This window comes from Mixophyes fleayi, chromosome 12, assembly GCF_038048845.1.
Source record: "Mixophyes fleayi isolate aMixFle1 chromosome 12, aMixFle1.hap1, whole genome shotgun sequence".
In the NCBI taxonomy this organism is placed as follows: Eukaryota; Metazoa; Chordata; class Amphibia; order Anura; family Limnodynastidae; genus Mixophyes; species Mixophyes fleayi.
In genome coordinates, this window is record NC_134413.1 from 25,738,428 (window position 1) to 25,763,975 (window position 25,548).

Below are 25,548 nucleotides of genomic sequence, written 5' to 3' on the forward strand. Positions count from 1 at the left end.
CAACCGGTGAACCGGCATCAAGGTTACAGGTGCCCAAGGCTCATTGATGTGGTGGGGAGGGAAGGCTAGCCTGTCTGGTCCAATCCCACAGAAGAGCTACTGTAGCACAAATTGCTGCAAAAAGTTAATGCTGACTATGATAGAGTGGTGTCAGTACACATAGCGCATCGCAGCTTTCTGCGTAGCTGCAGATAAAGTGCCCATGCTGACCCCTGTCCACCTCTGAAAGCACCTACAATGGGCATGTGAGCACCAGAACTGGACTATGGAGCAATTGAAGAAGATGGCCTGGTCTGATGAATCACGTTTTCTTTTGCATCATATGGATGGCCGGGTGCTTTGTGTCATTTACCTGGGGAAGAGATGGCCCCAGGATGTACTATGGGAAGAAGGCAAGCTGACAGAGGCAGTGTGATGCTCTGTGCAATGTTCTGCTGGGAAACCTGTGTCCTGGCATTCATATGGATGTTACTTTCACACGTACCACCTACCTCAACATTGTTGCAGACCAAGTACACCCCTTCATGGCAAACGGTATTCCCTGATGGCAGTGGCCTCTTTCAACAGGATAATGCGCTACACAGCAAAAATGGATCAGGAATGGTTTGAGGAACACGACAAATAGTTCAAGGTGTTGACTTGGCCTCCAAATTCCTCAGATCTCAATCTGATCAAGCATCTGTGGGATGTGCTGGAAATACAAGTTTGAGTCTTGGAAGTCGCACCTCGCAGCTGACAGGACTAAATGGAACTGCTGCTAACGTCTTGGTACCAGATACCACAGGACACCTTCAGAGGTCTTGTGGAGTCCATGCCTCGACGAGTCAGAGTTGTTTTGGTGGCATGAGGGGCACCTACACAATATTAGGCAGGTGGTTTTAATGTTGTGGCTGATTGGTGTACATATGTTTTTATTTCTTCTATAACTTTTGTTATACTTAAGAGTACATGGTAAAGAATGTCATTAGCTTATCTTTTCTGCCCTACCTACCAAAAAAGGGAGACATTCAAAAGACAGGCAGGAAAAATTACAGACCATCCCATAGAGATACCAGATATCGGGATTAGGTTACAGGGTTATGAATGATAATGACTTTATAATAAATTGTATGGCCTACTAACCAGCACTTCTTGTAATAGGACTTTATAGCTGTGGCTATGAAAACTCCTGGAGATGTAAAGATCCATCAGATGATCGGCAATTGTCATCAGAGGTAATTATATCTATATAGAACTTGTTCAACATGTGAAGGCCCACTGTAAAAACCTTCCAACATGACCTGTGTCACCTGGTAGAAAATTGTTTGCTACCGTTCTTGGAAAGTGTGTTCTTCAACAGTACTACATTTGCAGAAGTACTATATTAACTACTTGAACTATTTGTGCACCGAAATGAATACATTATTCTCTCCTACACACATATTATTATCTTATATTAACCTTGTATAAGCCACATTAGTTTAAAATAACTTGAAACCTTTAATAAAAATAACAATGTTAAAAAAAAAACCTTAGGACCTTTAATAAAAATAATAATGTTATAAATAAAAATACAGAAAATTCCTAGAATGAAGACAGAATTGTTTCAGTAGAAGGGGGAATGTTTCAGCACAACAGTCAGTACGCACAGCAGTTTCATTACCATAAGGCCACTTTATCAAAGATCTTGACAGTTTTACTGTGTGGTCACTGATCATTTAACTGGCACACTGCACTAATTTTGGGTGCCAGTAATATCACCTCACAAATGTTTGTGTGTACTTTCATGGATATATAATGGATACATAATAAACAAGATTTTGAATTTAAGTTTAGCTGTTCATTATAAAGTCTTTTTATTATTATTATAGTATTAAAAGTAGTAGCAGCTTTGTAAGAAAAAGGTGCCAGAACTCACATCACGTAGTCAATCACTGTATACACACAAACACACACACGTCAGTTGTGTAATGGAACACAACGGTCACTGCCCACAGTAAGCACTCAGCACGCGACCACACGACCAATCACAAGCTGAGCAGTGCCACAAGCCGAGCAGTGCCATCACAACCAGCGCGGATGATGTACGCATGCATCGGACTCGACACACAAGCAGCCCGCATGCACCGTTTTGCTGCCGACCTGCTACGCTCAACAGGGAGATTCAAGTCCAGGTGGACCAGACATCAAATGTTCAAAAGTTACTTTTAAAACTTGGAAAATCTGTTGTAAAAAGGTGCCGTAACTCAGTTCTGTGAGTTCTATGACAAAAAAGCACTGAGTAGTAGTAATGTCACATAATATCTGATGTTTGTCTCAACTGGAAAACAATAGCCCGCAAGATTTAATTATATCCCTCATAGTAATAAATGTGAACATAATTATGTCTATTATTATTCTCTGAATTACATATTAGTCTAACCAGAATGATTGCTGTGATAGGTTATGTATCTATGTACAGAGGTAACATTTATGTGAGAGGTTCATAGTTAGCCATAAAGATGCACTAACCGTAATGAAAAATATATATATTTTAGCAGATCATCTTGGACATTAAACAGGGCCCTACTGAAATCACCCAGTTCAATGATATAATTAATACCAAACTCCGAGATGGCAGAATCCATCAGTGCTCATCACAAATCCACTCCATAGCCAAGTGCACACATTTACTTATTTATAAGTCCTTGGACAACTGAGCAAACTGGGAGGGGAACTCTGCTAGCTGTGAGAACAGTAAGGAGCATTGGCTACCTTAAGGAAAGTTTTCTGAAAAAGGAAACAGAGTAGATATCCGATTGACTAAACTAATTGGGAGCTAAAGAGCATCACAAGCAACTTTAACACAAGCAAAAATAACAACCTACTTTTAGACTGTTGAACAAAACATTTAAATATTTCTATGAAAAACTTTGGAATCTAGAAACCTCATGAGACTTAAACTCACAAATATGTAAAATCTTACAAGACTTAGCGATGTGTAATCTACCCACAATCAGTGCACCACAGCCCAAAAGCTTAACTTAAAATAAAATTAACCTGGAGATTGCAAAAACCTCAAAGTCTCCTGGCCCAGACAGATACCCAATGGTCTACTATAAAATGTTTGTGCAAAAATAAACCTCAATTTTTCAATGACATCCTACACGGTAGTAATTCTGTATCTAGCAGATCAAGTATAGTAGTGATCCCAAAGCCTGATAAAAACCATACCATTTACTACTAGACAGGCCCCAGACAACACTCGCAAAAAATCAAGCTAATCTATTACATAAAAGAACTCCCCTTGGTCATATTAGCATTAGATACAGAAAAAACCTTTGACCGCATCTCTTGGCCCTTTATGCTCACTACACTAAATACTTTTCGATTTTGAGAACCTTTGCGCCCTGCTATTCAAGCAGTATACTACAACCCCACTACAGTAGTCATGACAAATAGCCTCAGCTCAGTCTCATTCAGATTGGACAGTGGCACAAGACAACTGTCCAATCTAAAATTAGAGCAAATCGGGATATAAAAGGAATACCCCTAAGCAACCAGCAATGCAGTATTTCCCTTTTAGCTGATGATGTCCTCCTAGCCTTGTCAATCCCCTAGATCTTAAGTCCTAATTTGGTAGAAGAACTTAATCACTATGGGGCCCTTTCAGACTATAATATAATGGACTCTAACTAAGTTGGAAGCATTTGAGCTTAATATCCCTCTCTACAACCTGGACTAGTAACCACATTCAAATTTCAATGTTGGCCCTCAGCAGCCTGTTATTTAGGAGTCAAATAATGTGCTCCTAATGATTTCAATCTAATTACTTGTTCCTACTGTACACAATACATCGGGATCTCTCCAAACAGAAATCCCCGTTTATAACTTGCTTTGCTAGATAAACGTCATAAAGATAAACCTTTTCCCCAGATTAATTTGTATATTTCAGACTGTCCTATTTCAATCCCTGCCCCCTCTCTGGCATTGTTACAAATGCAATGTAACAAGTTGTTCTAAGGAGGGAAGAAACCTAGAATCAGGAGGAGTGAAATGGAAATATCAATCACAGAGGATGGTCTAGGGCTCCCCATCTTCCAGAATTACTACCATGCCCCCGAACTTAACCACATAGTATCCTGACACTCCAAGCCGGGTCTCCAAAAATGGGTGAATATGGATAATGCTTTACTTCATGAGGACAATGAGAGCTGTCCCCTTGGTGACAAAAATTCCACAGACTCTCCATTCTGATCAACCTCTCCATTTGTTATAAAACCGATAGCAAATTCAAGATGGTAAATTATCCCTCTCCCCTAACTCCAATTTGGAGGCACCCACTGTTCCTAATAGGCTTCACCAAGAAAATCGCACCACCATGGGATAACATAAGAAAAAGTGATTGATTTATGCACATCCTGGGAGAATTTGCTCCCACCTCTTTCACTGACATACAGGAAAAGTACCACATACTGTGGTATTTAGTGAGAGGAGGGCTTGAATAATTTGAAGAGTTCTTTCATGCACTCTGTAGGATTGTTGCGCTATAATATCTGTTATATACCACACAGTTCTAGTCTCTGTATCACCCACTTGTGAACCTGAATAAGCTTGAATAAGCTTGGTAGAGGAATTTAGGGATTTCTGTGGACAATGAGGGATAGTCTACTTTTAGGAGACAGACAGCCAAGGCATCCATAAACGTGGCTATTTTGGTAAACACTTTTAAGTTATATACAAGGTGGTACCTGGTTCCCGATTGCATAGCATTTTCCCCACATCATCTAATGAATGGAAATTACCACATTCCTCAATGTGTGGTGGGATTGCCCTGTCATACTACAGTTTTGGATTACCATTACAATCTTTGCTCGAACAAATCAATGAAATTAGCATCTAAAATGACCTAATGGTATTCCTCTTGAACAATCCAATATAATCTCTGACTAAGCCGACAGGGTAATAATGCACATATACAACACAGCCAATTCCTTATCACAAGATCCCACTGCCCCCTTGAGAACAGCTCTCCTCAACAGCATATGGTTCATTTCGTACATCGAATACATCTCAGGGTTATTAAACATCACTCTTACTAAATTCCGTAAAACTTAGAACCCTGGTATCAATTCAACAATCGCTGGTTATTTCCCCATGGGCCTTAGCAATCACACTAACTCCTTGGACTTGGGTATGCGCTGTCCCGAACGCCTTCTCAAACACCCCACCCTCTACTCCCAAATCAATCAAAAAACAAAACAAAATTGTAGCATAAAACTGTTTTATATGAGCATCCATCTCCTTCCTACTAACCATTGCACTCATTTAATAGGGTTCCAAACTGTACTGTTCGAACATTGGGCTTCTGTTTTGTTCTGTTCCATTTACAGATTTATAGTGTTGATGATGTTATCTTTGTGATTGTAAGCTCCATTGAGGTGTCTCTGTATGCTCCAATGGCTCCCGTTGGCTCCCAATGGCTCCCAAGCACAGATCAATAAGTCAATACATATTTCACTTTATAATAATTAAGATGATGTTTCCGGGTTTCGTTTCTGTTAATCCCATAAGAATTGCCTGCATCCGGCCCTTCCTTTCTCATGAAGCAACCAAAACTATTATGCACGCGCTTATCATTTCCCGGCTGGACTACTGTAACCTTCTCCTCACCGGCCTCCCCCGCTCTCGCCTTGCCCCCCTTCCTTCTATACTCAATGCGGCTGTGAGGCTTATCTTCCTTTCTCGCCGCTCCTCTTCTGCCTCCTTTCTCTGCCTTGCCCTACACTGGCTCCCCTTCCCTTACAGAATTCCTTTTAAACTTCTTACCCTCATCTACAAGGCTCTCTCCCACTCTACTGCCCCTTATATCTCTATAATCTGCTCTCCATCCACACTCCCGCCCGGTCCCTGCGATCGGCAAATGACCGTCGCCTCTCCTCCAATCTGATCACCTCATCCCACTCCAGAATTCAAGACTTCTCCCGAGCTGCCCCCCTGCACTGGAATGACCTCCCACGCTCCATCCGTTTCTCCCCTAACCTGTGCTCCTTCAAACGGGCACTCAAAACTCATCTCTTCCGCAAAGCCTACCAGCCTTCCACCTAACCCTCTCTCCATGCTCACTCTCTTCACCTCTCTCCTCAGAAGAGGGGAGCCCTTGCTCCTCTCCTCCAACTCCCTTTGAGCCTGCCTTCTGTCTACCCTCCCTATAGGATGTAAGCTCGTATGGGCAGGGACCTCCTCCCTCCTGTCTCTCTACCTTCTCTTCTGCTCCAACTTCAATATATTTACCTTGCCTGGAGCCTCTGAAGTCTTGGTACTACTCGTTTATTGTTCTGTACTGTTATTCCCTGTACTGTCCATTGTTTGTACTGTGTACGCCGCTGCGGAAACCTTGTGGCGCCTTATAAATAAACTATAATAATAATAAGAACAAAACAATTCATCTTCATTTTATTGCACTCTCCCTTTTTCAGGCGTTAGATGAATAGAACATTAACAGCAGATAATTTTGAACGAGCCTTGAGGGTCCATTCATCCTAGCAGTTTCTTATAGTGCATTCAAGATATGAGAAACCTATGGGGTAAAATACACCAGTCTTAACATCATTTCATGTCTTTGTTGTGTCACATATGCTGTACACAAAGACAGCAATTAAAATGTATGGAGGAGAGCGTAAGAAACTGATGTCTGCATTATTCTCTTTTGTTCCTATCAGTGCCACCTATTGCATCGCTGTCTGTGTAAACATAGAGAGATCAATTAATTGCTAGGCACTGAATGTTATCCCATAAATGAGTTACATACATATGTAGTTGACAGGTGGCTATTATTGCTTTATGCATGCTGATATGAACAAACAGAAAGCATTATATTGCTACATTGCCTTATTATGATTCTCCTTCTCTACCCTTCTCTTCTCTCAGGTTACAGCACTATGAGGAAGCCGTACAAGCATTTAACCAGGTGTTGCATTTAAGCCCCCTGTCTCCTGAGGGATACATTGGCCGTGGAAACGCATACATGGAATACGGCCATGAAAATGGCATTAAGCGAGCTCAAGCGGATTTTGTGAAGGCCCTTCACCTGCACCCCACATGTCTTGCAGCTCGGATCTGTCTGGGCTATAATTTACAGGTGAATAATGTCTGTATTGCTTACAGTGTGCAATCACATGTGATCTAAGACTGACAGGTTATGTATTCATAGTTCTCTAATGTGTCTCATAAACTAGATCTACTCAATGAATAATACATGTTGGTTTAGAAGGAGGGGTGGACACACGTGACGGAGTGAGGGTTGTTACAGTCTCTGGTGTCATAGAGGAGGACATATTTCATATTATAATTTGTACCAATGGAAACACATTAAAAACAAACACATTTCCCTTGTATTACTCTGGAGAAAACATGATGCATTCTAAATTTGGTATACAGTTATAAACAGGCGGAACTAGCAAGCTGTGGGCCCGGTGCAAGTAGGCGGGGAGGAGGGAACCGGGACCCCCCGACCCTTTGCATCTGCCATGCAGCGGGCCCCATTATATTTCCATGGGCCCCGGTGCACGGCACCGGCTGCACCAATGGTAGTTCTGCCACTGGTTGTAAGTTTATTCTTGTATTTCGCACACTTGCAGGTCCTGATTTTTTAAGGCACACAATAATTACACTATTTAAAACGCACGTAATTTGGGCATGCTTGCGTCTGTTCAATAAGGAACGGATCTGAAGAAACGTCTCTTGTTTAATACGGATCTAGGTACGCTCCGCTTTGACAGACACAATACACAGCTGGATACGTCCAATACATATGTGGATTATAAAGTCCCATCAGAACATATAGGGAAAAAAAAATAGTATTCAATGATTGTCACCTGTTAGTAGTATTCTCATTCATGAAACCCCCACCTCCCCCAAAAAATATACATTTATTAGGATGTTCTTAATGGCTACTGTACATAAAATGCATTTTTACAGTTGCTTCTGATTGCAAACACATGTTGTAGCATACACCTACCCTGGAGCTGTAGCAAGTGATACAACAGAAAAACATGTACCATTGAGATGCCCAAAGCTTGAATCGTGTGCTCTCGATCGTGGCACGCCCTTAATGTACATTGACTATGTGCATACACCCCTTCCCTTCCCTAATCCGCCCATAAAATCATAGCATGATATAAGGGTCCTTAGCGCTGAATTGGATGTTGTTGCGTTCACTGGTGTTTAGTCTGGTTCTGGTCTTGTGGAGAGCGATTTTGCGCAAAATACGGCATGTACCAGCATTTACCTTCCTTTGCGACTCATACTGTTTTAAAGTAGTTCTGAACAATAGGTTATTCAATACAGAGCCATAACTCAAAGTTTTAGTGCCCTGCTCGAGAGATCAGCACTGTCCCACTGCCCCCCAACCTACCTTCCCCATATCTTGGTGTGAGAAGATGCTGCCTTCCAGTGGCAGCACTTAGCCCTTTACAATCTCTAGACCGTTCTCCAACCCTGTGCTGCTCCTTCCTACCAATTCTTGCAACTTTGTCTACCTGATGTGGCTGCCACTGTCTTAAGCTCAAAATGTTGTGGCCCTGTTTGGAAAAGAGATGGTTATATTCACCTCCTGAAAAGCAGAGCAATGAGTAAACACTAGGCCACTCTTCAACCAACCAGCCTGAGATTAATTTAATAGAATTTTTGGTTAATAAATGAGCCTGCTTCCCCAACCAGCCCTAAAATTAAAGTAATTGCATTCACATTTTATAAATAGGCCTATTTCCCCCAACCAGCCTGACATTAAATTGAAAGCTGTCACATTAATAAATTGCCCTTCTAATCCCCCAACTTGCCCCCTACCCACCATTAAATAATAGTACCCACCCTCACCTCACCCCACCCTTAGATTAATAGCCCATGTCCCTCACCCACCAACACCATCCACATTACACTGAGATCCCAGACACAACCAGACACAATTACCTTCCTCCGTGCAGTCTCCTGATGTTGCCTGCACATGTGGGATAACGTGCTCATGTCATGTGATATGCAGTACCATGTGTGACTGGCTGAGAAGGGTTAAGGTTGTCGTGCTGAGAGGGAGGTCACACATTGAGAGGATATAGGGGGTCAGTCACAGGCTGTGGGGTGGGAGGAAGGCATGTCACAGGCTTCGGGGATGGAGTGAGGGGTGTTTCAGTCTCTAGTGAAGGAGGGAGGACTGTCACATGCTGATTGGACGAACGGTGAGGCAGTCACACGCTGATTGGAGGGGTGTCAAACTCTGATTGGAGGAAGTGGGGTAGAGGCTTTCACTCGTAGAGGGCTGGGGAGGTGGAGAGCCTGGGAGAGAAAGAAGGGGCAGCAGTCACATGGGGATGGAGGGTTGAAACAAAAAGGGAGGCTGCTACATACAGATTAAAGGCTGTCACACAATTTGAGAGACAGAGAAGAGCAATAGATCAGATTGATCCAGGTGGCATATTCAATTCAGTGGCTGGTCGCGGAAGTTTAGCATTGTTTGGGCTCCTGGGAGCATGAAACAGATGCCTCCAGGGCAGACGTGTTTGACTGGAGCAAATAGCAGCCGTGGAACCCCCGACCTTGGGCAGCTTCACTGGTCGCACTGCCCTTGTTACGGCCCTGATCCAATAAATAGTGGGTGTCAAAACAGACAATTGCTTTTTCTTACTGCATCAACTAATGGTCATAGATAGATATTTGCAAAGTAAGACCGATACAGTGTAAATAAGTGTATCAGCGTGTCACTTTGAATCTCAACGTCTAACACATTACCAGGCAGACATTTTCATTTTGTAATATTTAATAGCTCCAGGGTACGTTTCCCTCCACAGCTTTATATTTCCACATCATTTAAACTACCTTCTGCTTGAGAGCTTTCATTACATTAACTAATACTTATTGACAAGTGTTTCATAGACTCAGCGAGTGACATCCGATCTAATGTAATGTATATTCCAAAACGATAGCACTTCAGTGAATGCATATTAATTAGAGTAACTATCGTTTAAAATAGCATGACCATCAAATTTAAATATTCACTTATCCTTTAATTCATATAAGTAAGATATATGTATATATTTTTATCAAACAGCCATATGAATATTTTGCTTATTTTGACATAGATTATCTAATTGGTTATAGCAACACTTAATATGTGGCTGTATATATTCTTGTTTAGAACTCGCTTGGATATATAATATTTTTTTCTTGGCGTTAGAATCAAGAAGCGGTCTAAGGTTTATTAAACCACCGATTGCCTATTCTGACAAATGATGTGAAGCTTATTCTATTTGGAACTCATCGTTTCCCAGCAGAGGGAGGAATATGGAGTTATAGGCTTTACGTTTCCACTTGTTTCTAATTTTATACCAAAACTGACCATGTAGGCATTATTAAAGAGTTCTCTATAGTTTCTAGTGGTATATCTCCCTGATGGAGAAAATAAGTTAGGTTCATATTTGGTACAAATTGTTCCAATGAAGGGGTGGCATATATATCTTCATCTAGTAATCCAATGTTTTGACCATCAATAGAAAGCTGATTGGTTATATAGAGTTCTATCTGGAAAGCTTATACTTTCTTCCATTTGTTTTATTTTCTGTTGTATTTTAAGACTTTTTTTTTTTTTTTTTTTACTGTTCCACATGAAATATCTAAAAGCTGCAATGATCAGTATTTTGTCCTTATTCATTAGCGTCATAGGTAATACCTGTAGTGGGTACAAAGATTTAGGAAAGGTGACCATTTTTATAATGTGCTTTACCCACGTACGATAATTGTAAGTGTTGCCATTTGTTGAGTTCTGCCACTGATTTGTCAAGTATTGATGTAATGTTATACAAGTTGTATATGTTTTTGAGGTGTTGGATGCCAAGATACGGGATTCGTTCTTTCACCCAAGTGACTTACCACAGGGTGGTTTTGTTCTATTGCCTAAAGCCAGGGCTGTAGATTTACCAATATTTACTGTAAATTCAGATATTTCACCAAACTTTTTTTTCCATAATAGGCTACATTCTTGATTTGCTATATACTGTGTAGCATCAGCTCATCCACAAAACCTGTTATTGGTATTACCGCCTCGGACGTCGCTGGGGGTTTCATGTGAATGATGGCCTCCCCAGCCTAGTTAACAAATAATGTTGTACTTAGTATATTATAATAATATTTAACAAGTTTAGTGAAGAGTGACCCAAACACCTCTTTTTCAAATCTGCTTTGTAGATATTTTATTGAACGCTTTTCCAACATCCAAACTCAACATCATGTTTTTAGTTATATGCCCTTATTCCTCGCACCGATTGACACCCATGTGTAAAACCTATTTGATGTGTGGTTAGTAGAGTTGTGGCAGCATTCCTTGTGGCCTTGTGATTATTATTTTGGCTAATAATTTAATATCCTGGTTTAATAGTGTTATAGGTCTGTATGAGATAGTTAGTTTGGTGTTCTTATTTGGCTGAGGTATAAGAATTGTGAATACTTCATTGAAGCTGGACTAGGTGTGTCAGAGTTGCAGCTATAGATACTCTGGATAGGAGGAAGGGGAACGCAGTCACACCATCTACTTGATAAGGAATAAAGCAGCTGCAACTGCCAGTGGGGAACTCCCATTCCCCGCCATAGTGTAATCTCAGTATATAAAGAGTGCTGAAAGAGGAAGAGCACTGACAATACATCAAGTCTGTTCACGATTTAGTAAAAATTAGAATTAGGAATCTCACTTACAGACTCCATAATAAAACAAGCATGTAGTTAACCCTCTGTGTCCTCCTGCTACATATTGTGATAGTTTCCTTCAACAGGCATTTGGAGATCACTCTATCTCGGCCGGAAGTACAAGGGCAATTTTAATAGAATACAAACAAATGATTCAATTAGCATAATGAGGTGCTAATAATGTATACAGATAAAAAAATAGATTAAATACATCATAATAGGGCACAAATGTTCATAAATATGCTCATAGAGGACCTTATGTAGAGTTGAACGCAACTTGGGTGTAATTAAAGGACCTAACATGCACAAATAGCGTATTTCAGCCCATGTGCTGAGCTGGATGCATTTCAGCATGCGTCCACTTCTGCAACTATAGCATATGCGCCATGTTAATGGCAGGTGTAAAGAACTAGAACTAGGTTGTCGTGCAATAAAGGTTTGTAAACATGTGTTTTTATAGGGAAAGCACATTTGCTATAAGGCTCCATATAATACAACAGATACAGACTCGCATATTAAAGTAAGAAAAAAAATAGCTTTTTTCAATACACAAACTAAAACCTATACTATATGCACAACCAATATAGAAAGTAGTCAGAGGTGAAACAACAAGCAGCCAATCAGAAGCATTGCAACAAATAGATTACATAAGAGGACTGGAAGGTTATATTTCCTTTTATACAAAAGGTATAACCTATACTTTGTGATATAAAACTGTCCAATTTATCACATCCATAAAAGCACATTGTACATTTTCCACAGGTCACCCAACCATTTGAACTGTTGGTAGTCTGATTTTTTTTCCTGGAAAAGATGGAGTCAATCTTGACTTAAAACTAGGGGTCCTAGTATATATAAACGTGGGTTTCACTGTTAATGTAGACCCAAGCAGGGGATCTTGTTTCAGAGTCCGCCATTTTTTCATGATAATTTATTCCATTTTTTTATAATCAAATCTCTTTATCTCACTGTATGTGTAAAAATTATGTTGACTTTATTACTATTCAAATAATTGATAAATCTTTCCTGATTGATCATGGTACCGTCCCAAATGAAGATAAGGGGCCTGATTCATTAAGGAAATTAAAGCAAAAAAATTGAGTAACTTTGAACCTTGGCAAAAGCCATGTTGCATTGGAGGGGGAGCTAAATTTAAAATGTGAGACCAGATTTATAGTTGGGGTAGGACATGTTCAGTGTACAAATAAAGCTATCAAGTACTTGTGTTCTACATGGAAAAACAGACAGTTTATATCTTATGTGCAAAATAATAACCTAACTTGCACTCCTTGGATTGTGACATGTTTTGTCCAGGAGAAACTTACTAATTTTTTGCCTTACTTTCCTTAATGACTCAGGCCCTATATGTTTTAGAAATTATTTTATGTATTTGGAAAGATTGGACCTAAAAGATTGTATCCCCGAAATATTGTGTCTCCTAGTGGTTTCTGGTAATCGTCTATTAATCTTGAGCAACTAATGAAAAGTTGGTATAACAGACCTTTAACAGAAAACAGATTTCACCTGTGTGATTATATAATATCACAGACCTTTTTCTAAGTGTCTTCTTTATTGCCCATTAAAAACTTCCTTTTTTAAAGTTGGAACTATGTAATTATTTAAGGAAGTGATTCAGTTAGGAGCGTGTTACCTTGTACAATATTTTTCTGAGCCCCTTAAGAGTTTATGATAATTTCTGTTGAACCCATCTGTCCCTGGTGATTTATGTAAATTTAGAAACTTAATAGCTGATGTAACCTCATCCTCCTTAATGTCTTTATTTAGTTCTTCCCTCTCCTGGGTTGTGAGTTTCAGAAGTGCAGCTTCTCTTTATAATGATTGAGCCAAATAATACTTTGACTGGCGATTAGAGGGTGGCATAATATGAATCAGATTGTGCAGCAATTCTACTAGTGACGTTTAGTGGTTCCTTATAATTGGGTTAATCTGCTTATATTCTGTTTTTTTTCTTTTGTTGTTTGGCCATATATGCCAGCTCTCCCCGCCTTGTCCCTTGTCTATAGACATTATTCTTGGTAAATTTTATTCTTGTATGAGAAATGTCTCTAAAAAGAAAGAATGTTCGCATTGTGATATAATAATGTGGGGTCATATGTACTGTTGTCACACAGTGGCTATGCTGCATAACACCATCTCTTTCTGTTCTCTTCAGGCCCAGGGATTCTTTCAGCGATCATGGAACCAGTTTACTGTGGCACTGGACATCAATGCACACAGCATGCTGGGGTTTGAAGGACGTGCTATTGTGAACTTGCAGATGGGAGACACATTTGCTGCTCTCCAGGACATGAATGCAGCATTAAAGGTAATTATATTTGTCTATCATTCTTGTTCTCACATTGTTTCTGTGTACAATAGTTTTATTATCTTCATTATTAGGAACATATCCGTGTGCATTATTTGTCAATGTTTAAATTATATCCACTAACTACAATAACTGTATCCAACACGTAGTCCAGATAAGTGGAATCGAAAGGGTAATTTTTAATCTCCAAAGCAATTTTTACAGTGAATTATACTGTAAATCTGTCATTTCTGGTAGAGCGCTTATTACTTTATAAAGGTCACCTTTACCAGAGAGGTGTTCCATGAACTGATAAAAACAAGGGCATGTAATAATGAATGCCATAATGTTACATTTTTATGGGACAAGGTCTATTTGCAGAAGACAAATTGTCAGCTTGAAGCTGGTTTATAAATGCCCAGTTACGTACTTAACACTGATTTTGACCACCTATAACTGCTGCATATTAGCATATGTATCAACAGTCCCTATGCTTGTGGCAGACTGGTCTCCTCACACTCTTGGCAGTGGTCAAAGCGGCGGTATGGAAAATGTAAGTGGATGGAATTTGATTGTTTTACAATCAAAGCAATAGGAGAAGTGGCGGTATAGAATACCACCGTATACCCACCCACTTCCACCACTGAGTCTTGGGGCTAGATTTACTAAACTGCAGGTTTGAAAAAGTGGACATATTGCCTATAGCAACCAATCAGATTCTAGTTATCATTTATTTAGTACATTCTGCAAAATTACAGCTAGAATCTGATTGGTTGCTACAGGCAACATCTCCACATTTTCAAACCCGCAGTTTAGTAAATATACCCCTTGGTATCTTCCAGGAGAGGCTAAGTGAAATAGAACTAGAGATGATCTGGATTAACTTCGGGTTTTGTTTTTGGTTTTGGCAAAACCGCCCTTGCGTTCTTTGGTTTTGTTTGGTTTTGTTTTGCAATTTTGTTTAAAAAACAATTTTTTGGGGGGCTAAGTTAACCTAATTTAGTGCTTCACCTGTTTCTTGGATAAGTAAGGTAATTCTAAAGCTAATAAATTAGGAAAAAAACAGTTTAATCCTTGGTAGGCCGTCCTTAATTCTGCACACAAACCTGATTGTCTTCCTCTCCATCTTAGCCTATTGGCAATGCAGCCATCGTCTTTGGGTGTATATTACACCCTACAGTTATAGTTAAATATAAAAAAAATGAACAAAGGAAGTTTGGTTTCTGTCTGTATAGCCCCCCCCCCCCTGCACTTGTAGTCAAATAGAAAAAAAGCAGCCTGCATAAACTGTACAATAAAAGTAGAAATGGACAAAGGTAGTTTGGTGACTGTCTATATCAGCCCCCCCTCCACTTGTAGTTAAATAGAAAAGAATCAGCCTGCATAGACTGTACAATATAAAAAGAAATGGACAAAGGCAGTTTGGTGTCTGTCTATTAGCCCCCCCTCCACTTGTACTTAAATAGAAAAGAAGCAGCCTGCATAGACTGTACAATATAAAATCAATATAAAAAGAAATGGACAAAGGCAGTTTGGTGGCTGTCTATCAGCCCCCCTTCCACTTGTACTTAAATAGAAAAAAAGCAGCCTGCATAGACTGTACAATATAAAAAGAAATGGACAAAGGCAGTTTGGTAGCTGACTATTAACCCCCTCCCCCCTCCACTTGTAGTGAAATAGAAAAGAAGCAGCCTGCATAGACTGTACAAAAACAGCCGGTATAGACTGTACAATAAAAATAGAAATGGACAAAGGCAGTTTGGTGTCAGTCTGTATCAGACCCCACCTCCACTTGTAGTTAAATAGAAAAAATTCAGCCGGTATAGACTGTACAATATAAATAGAAATGGACAAAGGCAGTTTGGTGTCTGTCTGTGTATAACACCCTACCCTTATCGTGAAATTGACAAAACAGCAACCTTTCAAGACTGTACGTGATATAGAAATGCCCCAAGTCCCTTTCCTATTTGGGGGTAGATTACACCCTACACTTATATAGAAAGTTTTAAAAAGATGTTATCGTCATCATCTGGATCTTCATCCTCACCCTCATCAGTGTGCACATCATCATTACAGACTATCAATTCATCTCTGCTTGAATCCGCCATTAGAGAACAGTCAGTGCTTGGATGTCTTTGATGGTGAAGGCCTTCCTCGTGGAAGATGTAGATCATTTTTATAAACATCATTTTCTCCACATTTTTTGGAAGTAACCTTCTACGGCGATCACTGACTAAGTTCCCGGCTGTGCTGAACACTCATTCAGAGTACACACTGGAGCGTGGGCAGCTTAAGTATTGCAAAGCAAGTTTGTACATGGTTTTCCAAATGGCCTGCTTTTCTTCTCAGTAAGGAAAGGGACTGTTTGACATTTCCATATCAATTACCTCTTGCAAATAATCCTCCACCATCCTTTGCATGTTAATACTCGGATTGGATGGAGTTATGGGCAAGGTCACACATTTTTTTGAAAAATCTTTCAAACCAGCCCAGATGTTAAATTGTTCTGGTCTGCCCCCTGTGTCATCCCTGCTTCGCTTTCAAAAATTTAATTTCTTACGAGCAGCAGCAGCTTGAGAAAGGGAAGGAGGACACGTTGTCAAGCCGAGGCCCAGTTCAGCGGACAACTTGCTGAGCAATAGCTCCTTGCAAAGGTTCACATCTCGCTCATTTTGAAGCAATGAATCAATGTAGGTCAATGTAACCTTGGATCAAGCACAGTGGCCAAAACATAGTGATCCGAGTTCAAGATCTTAATAACTCGAGGATCATTGCGAAGCGAATTAAGTACTTGATCGACAAGGCCAACATACTTTGCTGAATTGCTTTCTTTCATCTCCTCCTTCAGTTTCTCAAGCTGCTTTTCCAATAGTCTAAATAAAGGAATGACTTGGCTCAAACTAGCAGAATCTGCACTAGTTTCACACGTCACAACTTCAAATGGTTTCAGCACCTTGGACAACACAGAAAGGATTCCCCACTGTGCAAGAGTGAAATACATCCCCCCTCCTTTCCCAATGTTATGGCTTGTTCAATATGCTTGGATGGCTTTGCGCTGTTCCTCCATCCTCTGAAGCATGTACAGGGTGGAATTCCACCTAGTTACCACCTCTTGCTTAAGTTGGTGGGAGGGCAAGTTAAATTGTTCTTGGAGCTGCTGCAATCTTCTACATGCTGTGGCAGAATGACGGAAATGTCCCGTATTGTACGGGCCACCGAAAGCATCTCCTGCACCTCACGGTTATTTCTTAGGAAGCTCTGCACCACCAAGTTTATGGTGTGAGCAAAACAGGGAATGTGATGGAATTCACCCAGCTGTAATGCTCGCACAATATTGTTGCCGTTATCAGAAATGACATATCCTGGGGAGAGTCCAAGTGGTATAAGCCATGTTTCAATCACATCTCTTAGTTTTCGTAACAAATTGTCAGCTGTATGCCTGTTAGTGAAGCCGATGATACAAAGAGTGGCCTGCCTGTGACAAATGTTACGTAGTGGTGTACATGCTACTGCTGTTCCTGCTGGTGAAGGCGAATGACCAACCCAGTGGGCTGTCACAGTCATATAGTCTTTGTTTGCCCACTTCCACTTGTCCACATATCTGTGGTTAATTGGACAGTGAGCAGAATGGCATTTTTCAGCGCAATCACTACATTTTTACACACTTTTTGGTATAGTTGTGGAATAGCTTTATGGGAAAAATGGTGTTGCGATGGAATTTTGTAATGCGGACACAAAACCTCAATTAACTGTGAAAAAACCAGCTGCATTTATTGTGGATATTGGACGCAGATCTAACACTAACATGGCAGCCATGGCGTCTGTGATTCGCTTGGCGACTGGGTGACTGCTGTCATATTTGCTTCTACTAGCAAATGATTGTTTCACAGTTAATTGTTGTAATGTAGGACTGCTCTTTTTCTTGCCCTTCTTCTGGGATGAAGATTCACCCCCAGCAGCAGCAACAGCAGCAGCAGTGGGACTCTTTCTTCAGAGGAATCAATTATAGTGCAGGAGTCATCCAGCCTTACTAAGTGGGATGCAGGGCTAACGCTGAGCGCTACTGAGGATATTGATGAGGATGGTGTTGTGGGTGTATTTTGTAGCCGTCGGGATGTAGGTGACAGAAGTGTCCTAGCTGATGGTGGAGTGCTTGTAATTTTTTGGGAAGAACTTTCACCTTTTCCCAACACCTTGCCAAGAACTCTCGTCAAATGGCGTAACATGGATGAGGTTCCAAGATGGTTAAGGTCCCTCCCTCGACTGACTGTGGCTTGACATACAGTACAAATGGCTATACAACTGTTGTCAGGATTTAGCTAGAAATAATTCCACACATAAGAAGTGTATTTTTTTTGTTTTATGCCCAGGCATGACAATGGCCTTTTTCTTGTCACGTGCCAGAACTGCTGCCACTGGTGCAGGACTTACACAAACAACCTCATCCTCATTAACATCCTCATTAGCGCCCTCGTCGCCTACACAAATCTCCCCCTCATCCTCTTCTAATTCCAAAGTGGCATCCTCAATTGGTGTATCACCGGCTACACTCGGGCTGTTCAGGCACACATCAGCAGAACTGCTGAAAGGGCCCTTCTTTATGGGTACACTATCAGAATGCTCACGATTACACATACCACTGGTGGATGGACTCTCCACAGTGATTGGTGTCATTTCTGATTCTGAGCATATATTTTCCTCTACTGCCTTACTGTTTTCTTGCAGCTCGGATTTCACGCGTAACAGTAGTTGTGCACCACTTTTGGACTGCAAATTACTTGGTCTTGCTTGGTCACGAGTGGCCGTACAAGAAGAAGGCTCAGTAACATTTTTTGATCTGGCATTAATAGAGAAAGGCGAAGGCCTCATTCCTTCTTTGCCACTGCGTGTGTAGAATGGCATGTTGGCAATTTTTTTTTTATCGGCAGTTAACTTTTCCTCAGTTACAGGTTTTTTTCGCTTCAACATGGCAAAATTTTTTTGAGGTTGTGTTTTTTTCCCTGATTTAAAAAGACTATGTACTTTTACATAGGCTTTACCAGATGACGTACTGGGAATACTACCATCAGGACTGGTGCCAGCACCTGCTTGCGGATCCTGCTCATATGTGGACTGCTTTGAATCCATTTTAATGAGCCCAAAGCACTTGTAGTGCAAAATATTAAATAGATAGTGCTGCTAGATAAGACTTTCTGCAGCCAGAAAATAGTTTCTGTAGGAGGGAAAATCATACCTCAAACAGTTGGTAATGTTTGCAAAAATGCCTCCTCTAGCCTCCTCTCTTCCTGCTATAACAATTGCTAGAAGAATTGGTAGAAGAATTTCAAGAATAATTGCAAGAATAATGTATAGAATAATTGCTCTCTCCCTGCTCTAATATTGCCTGCGACCTAACCCTGCTCTCTCTCTCTGTCATATGGCGATGGATTGCTGTGGAGGCTGGTATTTATGGATTTCAAATATCGCGAGAACCGAGCTCCAAGATCCGACGACGTCACAATGACGTTTTGCCTCGATTTCAATTGGCGCCAGAGTACAGAGCCTGCTCGGCTCGGTACTCAGATAGGTGAAGTTTGAGCGGGTTCGGTTCTCGGGGAACCGAGCCCGCCCATCTCTAAATAGAACACACATAGTATAAATATGCAGTGTAAACATAACTTTTAAAACAATGTACATTTCAGACATCTAGGGGGGTATTCAATTGTTGCTCCGGGCGCCGCCGGAACGAGCGCGTTAAAACTATTACCGTTTATACGGTAATATTGCGCGTAATTACCGTTCATACGGTAATTTACTCGCTCAATTTCAGCTCGCTGCTCAGGGAGCTGCAAACTGAAATTGAGCGAGTAATTACCGTATAAACGGTAATAGTTTTAACGCGCTCGTTCCGGCGGCGCCCGGAGCAACAATTGAATACCCCCCTTAGAACAATATATATAACAATATATCTAGCTGTTTTTATTATTTTGCTCTAATTTTTATTCCTCCATGGGGGGGATTCAATTCCCTGCGTTGTTCTGCACTATTACAGTTACTATGGTAATTGCTGCGCATTATTACCGTTACTACAGTAATTTCAATGCTGATTTTTGCTCGCAGCTCTGTGAGCTAAATAACAACGCGGGAATTGAGTCTGCCCCTGTATGTCCTAGTACTACTTCATAAATGCACGCTACACTTAGGGGCATATTCAATTGTCCCAAAGTTCGAGCGCTCAAAAAATATTACCATTAAAACGGTAATCTCTCGCTGGATTTCAGCTCGCAGCTGAAATCCAGCCAGTAAATGACCGTATTAATGGTTTTTACGCACAGGATTACCGGTAATAACGGTAATCCTGTGCGGTCCGCGGGATTTTCGGCAATCCCGTGGACAATTCAATATGCCCCTTAGAGTCTTTACCTTTAAATCTGATTGTTCTTGCAAAGAAGTATGAGCCAAAAGTGGCATCAAGATGAATTAATGTAATCTCTTGGTAATGTAATTTGTTAAAGAAAATATTTTTGTTCAAGGTGAATTGCTTGGGGCAAAGCCAAAAAGCACATGGATAAAATACTAATCTTCTAAACCTACATTAAGATTTATACAGAAAAATGGATGACATGGACATTAACTTTTCTTCCTGTGTAGGCTGTAAAAAATGGTCAAGCAGCATAAATTCCCAGCTTTGCTTAAAATAGCCTGAAAGAGTCAAATCTACTGTGTCTGTTCTAAATGCATTCATGCTTAGATTATAGTGAATGATTTGTAAGTTTCACTGCTCGGGTGATATTCATGCAGCATAAAAATGTATTAATATTATAGGACACTGCTGTGTATAATGAACAGATCTCAAGGACTGTGTTAAACTATAGATCTATAAAATGGTTAGACCCCCAGGCTCATTTACTTAATGATAGATGTACACAACTCCTGTGTTTTGGCAGTTGCTCTGTCTATGAGATAATGTCTAATATCTCCCACCCCCTTCTCCCTGATTTCTGTTTATTCATAATGCTGGGGAAAACTGAAAAGAGACCAGCACTTACCACCACCACATCACAAGACTTAAACTCACACTGCAAATAGCTTTCTGCATTCATAAACCCTAGTTGCTAACTTTCTAATTATATTTCCTGCTACACTTTCCCGGTAAGCAGGTGTTCTTATTGTCAAAATGTGTCATACTGCAAGAAAAAGTAAATCATCATCATCAGCTATTTGTATAGCGCCAATAATTCCGCAGCGCTGTACAGAGAACTCACTCACACCAGTCCCTGCTCCATTGGAACTTACAGTCTAAATTCCCTAACACACACACACACACACACACACACACACACACACTTAGATAGCAGCCAATTAACCTACAAGTATGTTTTTGGAGTGTGGGAGGAAACCGGAGCACCCGGAGGAAACCCACGCAAACACGGGGAGAACATACAAACGCTACACAGATAAGGCCATGGTTGGGAATCGAACTCATGACCCCAGCGCTGTGAGGCAGAAGTGCTAACCACTGAGCCACTGTGGTGCCGCAATCTATATGAATTATATTGCTCCTAATTAGTCATCACAGTGTGAACAGTTCTCTACTTCTCTAATGAGTAAAGAGTCAAAGAGAAATACTTATTCATTTGTAACAGCATGCACATATTTTATTGCATCCTTTGATGAATTAGTTCAATTAGGAAATATTGATGTCCAAAGACTGTAAAGTAAAGGAATAAAAACTGACACTCTAGAGATCCAATAGCATTAACTAAAGTTCAATGCGTTAATGTTAGAAGTTTTTCTTTATATGTAAAATAGTAATGTACTGTCTATGTTGGGTGACAGTAGATATTTAATAGCTCTGGTATTAGATGGCAATCTTCTTCCATTTTCTGTGCATTTTAGAATTTGGGCAGATTATACACTACATTATTTCTGCATTTAGAAGTAACTGAAAATAAAGTCATATCCTTTACTGGCTAACTGAATAGATTTGCAAGTCAGGTCCCTCTGACATGTCATCAGGTACAAGTGAAATAACATGTGTTGCTGACATCCTGTGCATTCTACTATCTCTTACTTGTGTTCGCAGCTTGGCGTGACGGCACAATTACTAACTAACCGCGGGGTCATCCACCAGTTCATGGGGAAGTTGCCTAATGCAATGAGAGATTATCAGTCCGCAATTGCAGCCGACACCAAGTACTCCCTGGCTTACTTCAATGCAGCAAATCTTTATCTCCATAACCGTCAGTTCTCGCAGGTAATCTCACAATGTAATGTTTCTAAATGTTTGTATCAATGCACCTGCAGCTTATTTGCAAAGAGCAGTTCTTATCAGAATTGTATTGAAGGATTATATTAGTGGTATATCGGTGCTGGACATTATTAATGGAAGACAACAAGGGGTACAATATGTACAGGAGGTGAGAAGGGTGAAAGGGAGAATCAGTTGCTATAAAACCTTCTTTACTTGTGGTATAAGTGCTCTGATATTTATTTTGGGCATTTGACTTCCTTCCAAGGCCTTTTGTAGGAAATTTACTGAAACTTAACAAGCACAGAGAAGGGTGGTAGACAGAAAGCTGGAGGGATGGTCACATTTGTAACAGATGGTCACAAGCTCTATAGTGATCTACATGGGGCATGTAGGCAGGAGTAGAGCATACTTACCAACTTTCTAAAGTTGACTTCCGGGAGCCTGCCGGGGGAGGTGGGCGTGATGGGTGGCGGGGCTCCAAAATTTGCATCATTTTGGAACTGCCCCCTGGTGTAAAATGACACGTTTACGTCATTACGTCACTGCCAAATTCCGCGAGTCCCGGTGAATCGCGGCGTTTTGATCCTAATTCTGCCCACTTCACTAGAAAGTATGCAGATCCGGGAGATTGCCACACTCTCCCGGGAGTCTGTGAGACTCTCCCGAAATGCGGGAGTCTCCCGGACATTCCGGGAGAGTTATCAAGCATGGAGTAGAGGTCAGGAACTGGATCAGGATTTTTTGTAGAACAAAGTCAGGAATAGGCCTGGGATGAGGTCAGAATGTAAGGAACAAAGCACCCAGTTTCTGATTAGTGAGACCTGTATTGCAGAGGAAGCACTGGTCTTAAAGGAACGTTAAACTACAACTTGCTTTGTTTTGAATATGTTCTATTCCTGTATTTCCATCTGCTCTGCCGCCGAGTGCAAGCTATAGTTCTACTATGAGTCATTTCAGGCGAGAGACCCGCTGACTATCCTTAAAGAAGATACAGTGAATAACATTGTCATCCATTTCATCATAACATTGCTCAGACGTTCTTATTGGAACATTTACTTGAAAGAAATTCATATTATTGTTTATTTATGTGCTATAACGGTTACCTGGTTGAAACCAGAAGGGTCAGTGCATATGGTGGGAGAGGGAGCGGCATTAATCCGAGATACCCCTCTGTGTTTCAAAAGTGAGAAAATGGTCAGTTACCACTCTCAAGACCTCTGTCAGCTGTTAATATATTCGCTTATTTTGTAATAGTGCTGTATGTGTGTATCAAAGCATTATATAGGGGAAAAGGCTTCCATAGCATACACTGCCGGGGGCAAACGCAGGATTTGTAGAGGGGGGTTTCCACACTTCGCAGCCAGTGGGCGTGACCAGCATGCATGGGGGCGTGGCTATAATTTTAGACAGTGCTTGGCATAATATACATGGGCAATGCTGCGTGCACTACTGTTAGGTGCACGCAGCTCTCCCTTTTCAAGCAGAGCCGTGTGAAGTGGGAGCAGGGTCCAACCACCTCAATTATGCAGTGCCCAAGGTTGGGGGGGGGGGGTTTCCAGGCACTAGGAAACCCCCCTTCGGTTTGCCTATGACTGTATGGTAGTAGAGTGCACTATTGCCCAAGGAATAATGGTAGCAGCTGCCCTTCCTGCACCTCTGCAAACAATCACCAGATAGACTGCCCAACGACTGGGTGTTAATTGGCAGGGGGCTGTATTGTCCTCTTTTGTGGGAAACATAATCAGCATCATCACATGAGGGTAAAGCTGTGAGACAACCTTCCAGCAAAATGCAGACATTTCCATTTTTAATCCACTGTGATTTTTTCATTATTATATTTATTGTTTCACCACAAGCATTTGTGATTACTTTCATTAGTGAATTCCTGTTTGAGTGTTTGATGGTTATACAGAATTCCTTAGCACAGTTCATATTTTAGCATACATTTTGCTTTGTCATTCAGTGATACTAGGTTTGAAAGATACTGTGTTTGCCCACACACATCTGTTCCACTTCATTGTAAATTCAAATATTTTTTTTATGTTTTCGTTTGAATAATTTATCAACGACTAAATCCTCTATCACTCGTCCACGTCTCATTAGCAGTGTAAATCCAAGACAAAGGATGGTTTTGTATATTTTGCAGGCTAGAGAATACTACTCACAGGCCATAGAATTTGATCCTGGGAATGAATCGGCTGTTCTCAACCGAGGTATCGCAAATATGCTGTTAAAAGATGTCCCAGGAGCACTTCTGGACTTCCACAGAGTCCTAGATCTCTGCCCAGTGTCCTCTGCTGCATACTTCAATCGTGCCAGCTTACATAACACTTTACAGCAGTACCAGCAAGCTGAAAGTGACATATCTCAAGGTAAGTGTATTTCAATTAAATACTAAAGCCAGTGGGCCTGATGCTGAGCGAGTACTAGACCAGTTTGCATAAAATATGTTGCGTAAAATTGGCCTGCGCATTTATATAATAATGTGTGCATGCAAATTTGATTGATTCTTATGATAGGCTTTACTTGGGTAGGCGGGATGGGGGTCAGGGGCGGGCTGGGCAGGGGGGCACCGCCCCCCCGGGCCGCTCAGTCTGACGGCTTTTCGGGCCGGCCGCCCCCCCCCCCCCCGGAGATACAATATTTTCTAAATATTACCGGCTGCCGCTTCACAATATACGTGATACAGCCGCGTCAGCGCACAGGCGGCCGCATCACGTGACACGCGATCATCAATGACACGGCCGCATCGCGTATCACGTGATGCGGCCGCCTGTGCACCCCCCGTGCTGATCATTGCCAGCCCGCGCCTGATGGGGGTGTTCTAATGTAGGCTGAATACAGTGATGGTGTACTGGGATACAGGCGCTTATGGGCCTGTAAAAAACATATTCATTGCGGGTGGTCAAGGGAAGGTGCAAATAGAGAATTAAAATGATGATGGTCGCCAGCAAAAGCAAACCGCTTGTGATTGGCTGTTTGTGAATGCTCTGCTAGAGCTGGTCGAGCATGCAGTGTCACTCACTTATATTATGCTTTGTTGTGTGTGTTTAAGCCACACACAAGATGGCCAGTTGTTTCTGCTGTTTTACAGGTTTTTGAAGTCACATTGATGCATGATAGCAATTTCATTTGTTGCACATACAATAAATGGTTACAGACATGGGTGTAAGTGTATGTGACAGATGCCTGGCGTAAGCCAGACGAAAATGCCACTGGTACCAACTGGCATGTATCTTAAGAAAGTTGCAGTTTGCGTCTGCTTTGTGGCAGGCAATTTCATCCAAATCTGCATCAGCCCCAGTGTCTTCTATCTGCCTGC

The 25,548-nt window shown here is 41.1% G+C and overlaps 1 protein-coding gene across 1 annotated transcript in view; it reads left to right on the forward strand.

Moving 5' to 3' along the window:
• The window catches only part of TTC6 (tetratricopeptide repeat domain 6), a 110,114-nt gene that overhangs the window by 82,008 nt on the left and 2,558 nt on the right, over nt 1-25,548 (forward strand). The window contains exons 28-32 of the mRNA XM_075193637.1: nt 1,141-1,214; nt 6,889-7,099; nt 13,862-14,014; nt 22,059-22,229; nt 24,373-24,598. Coding sequence (XP_075049738.1) covers nt 1,141-1,214; nt 6,889-7,099; nt 13,862-14,014; nt 22,059-22,229; nt 24,373-24,598 — 835 coding nt within the window. The remainder of the gene's footprint in view (nt 1-1,140; nt 1,215-6,888; nt 7,100-13,861; nt 14,015-22,058; nt 22,230-24,372; nt 24,599-25,548) is intronic.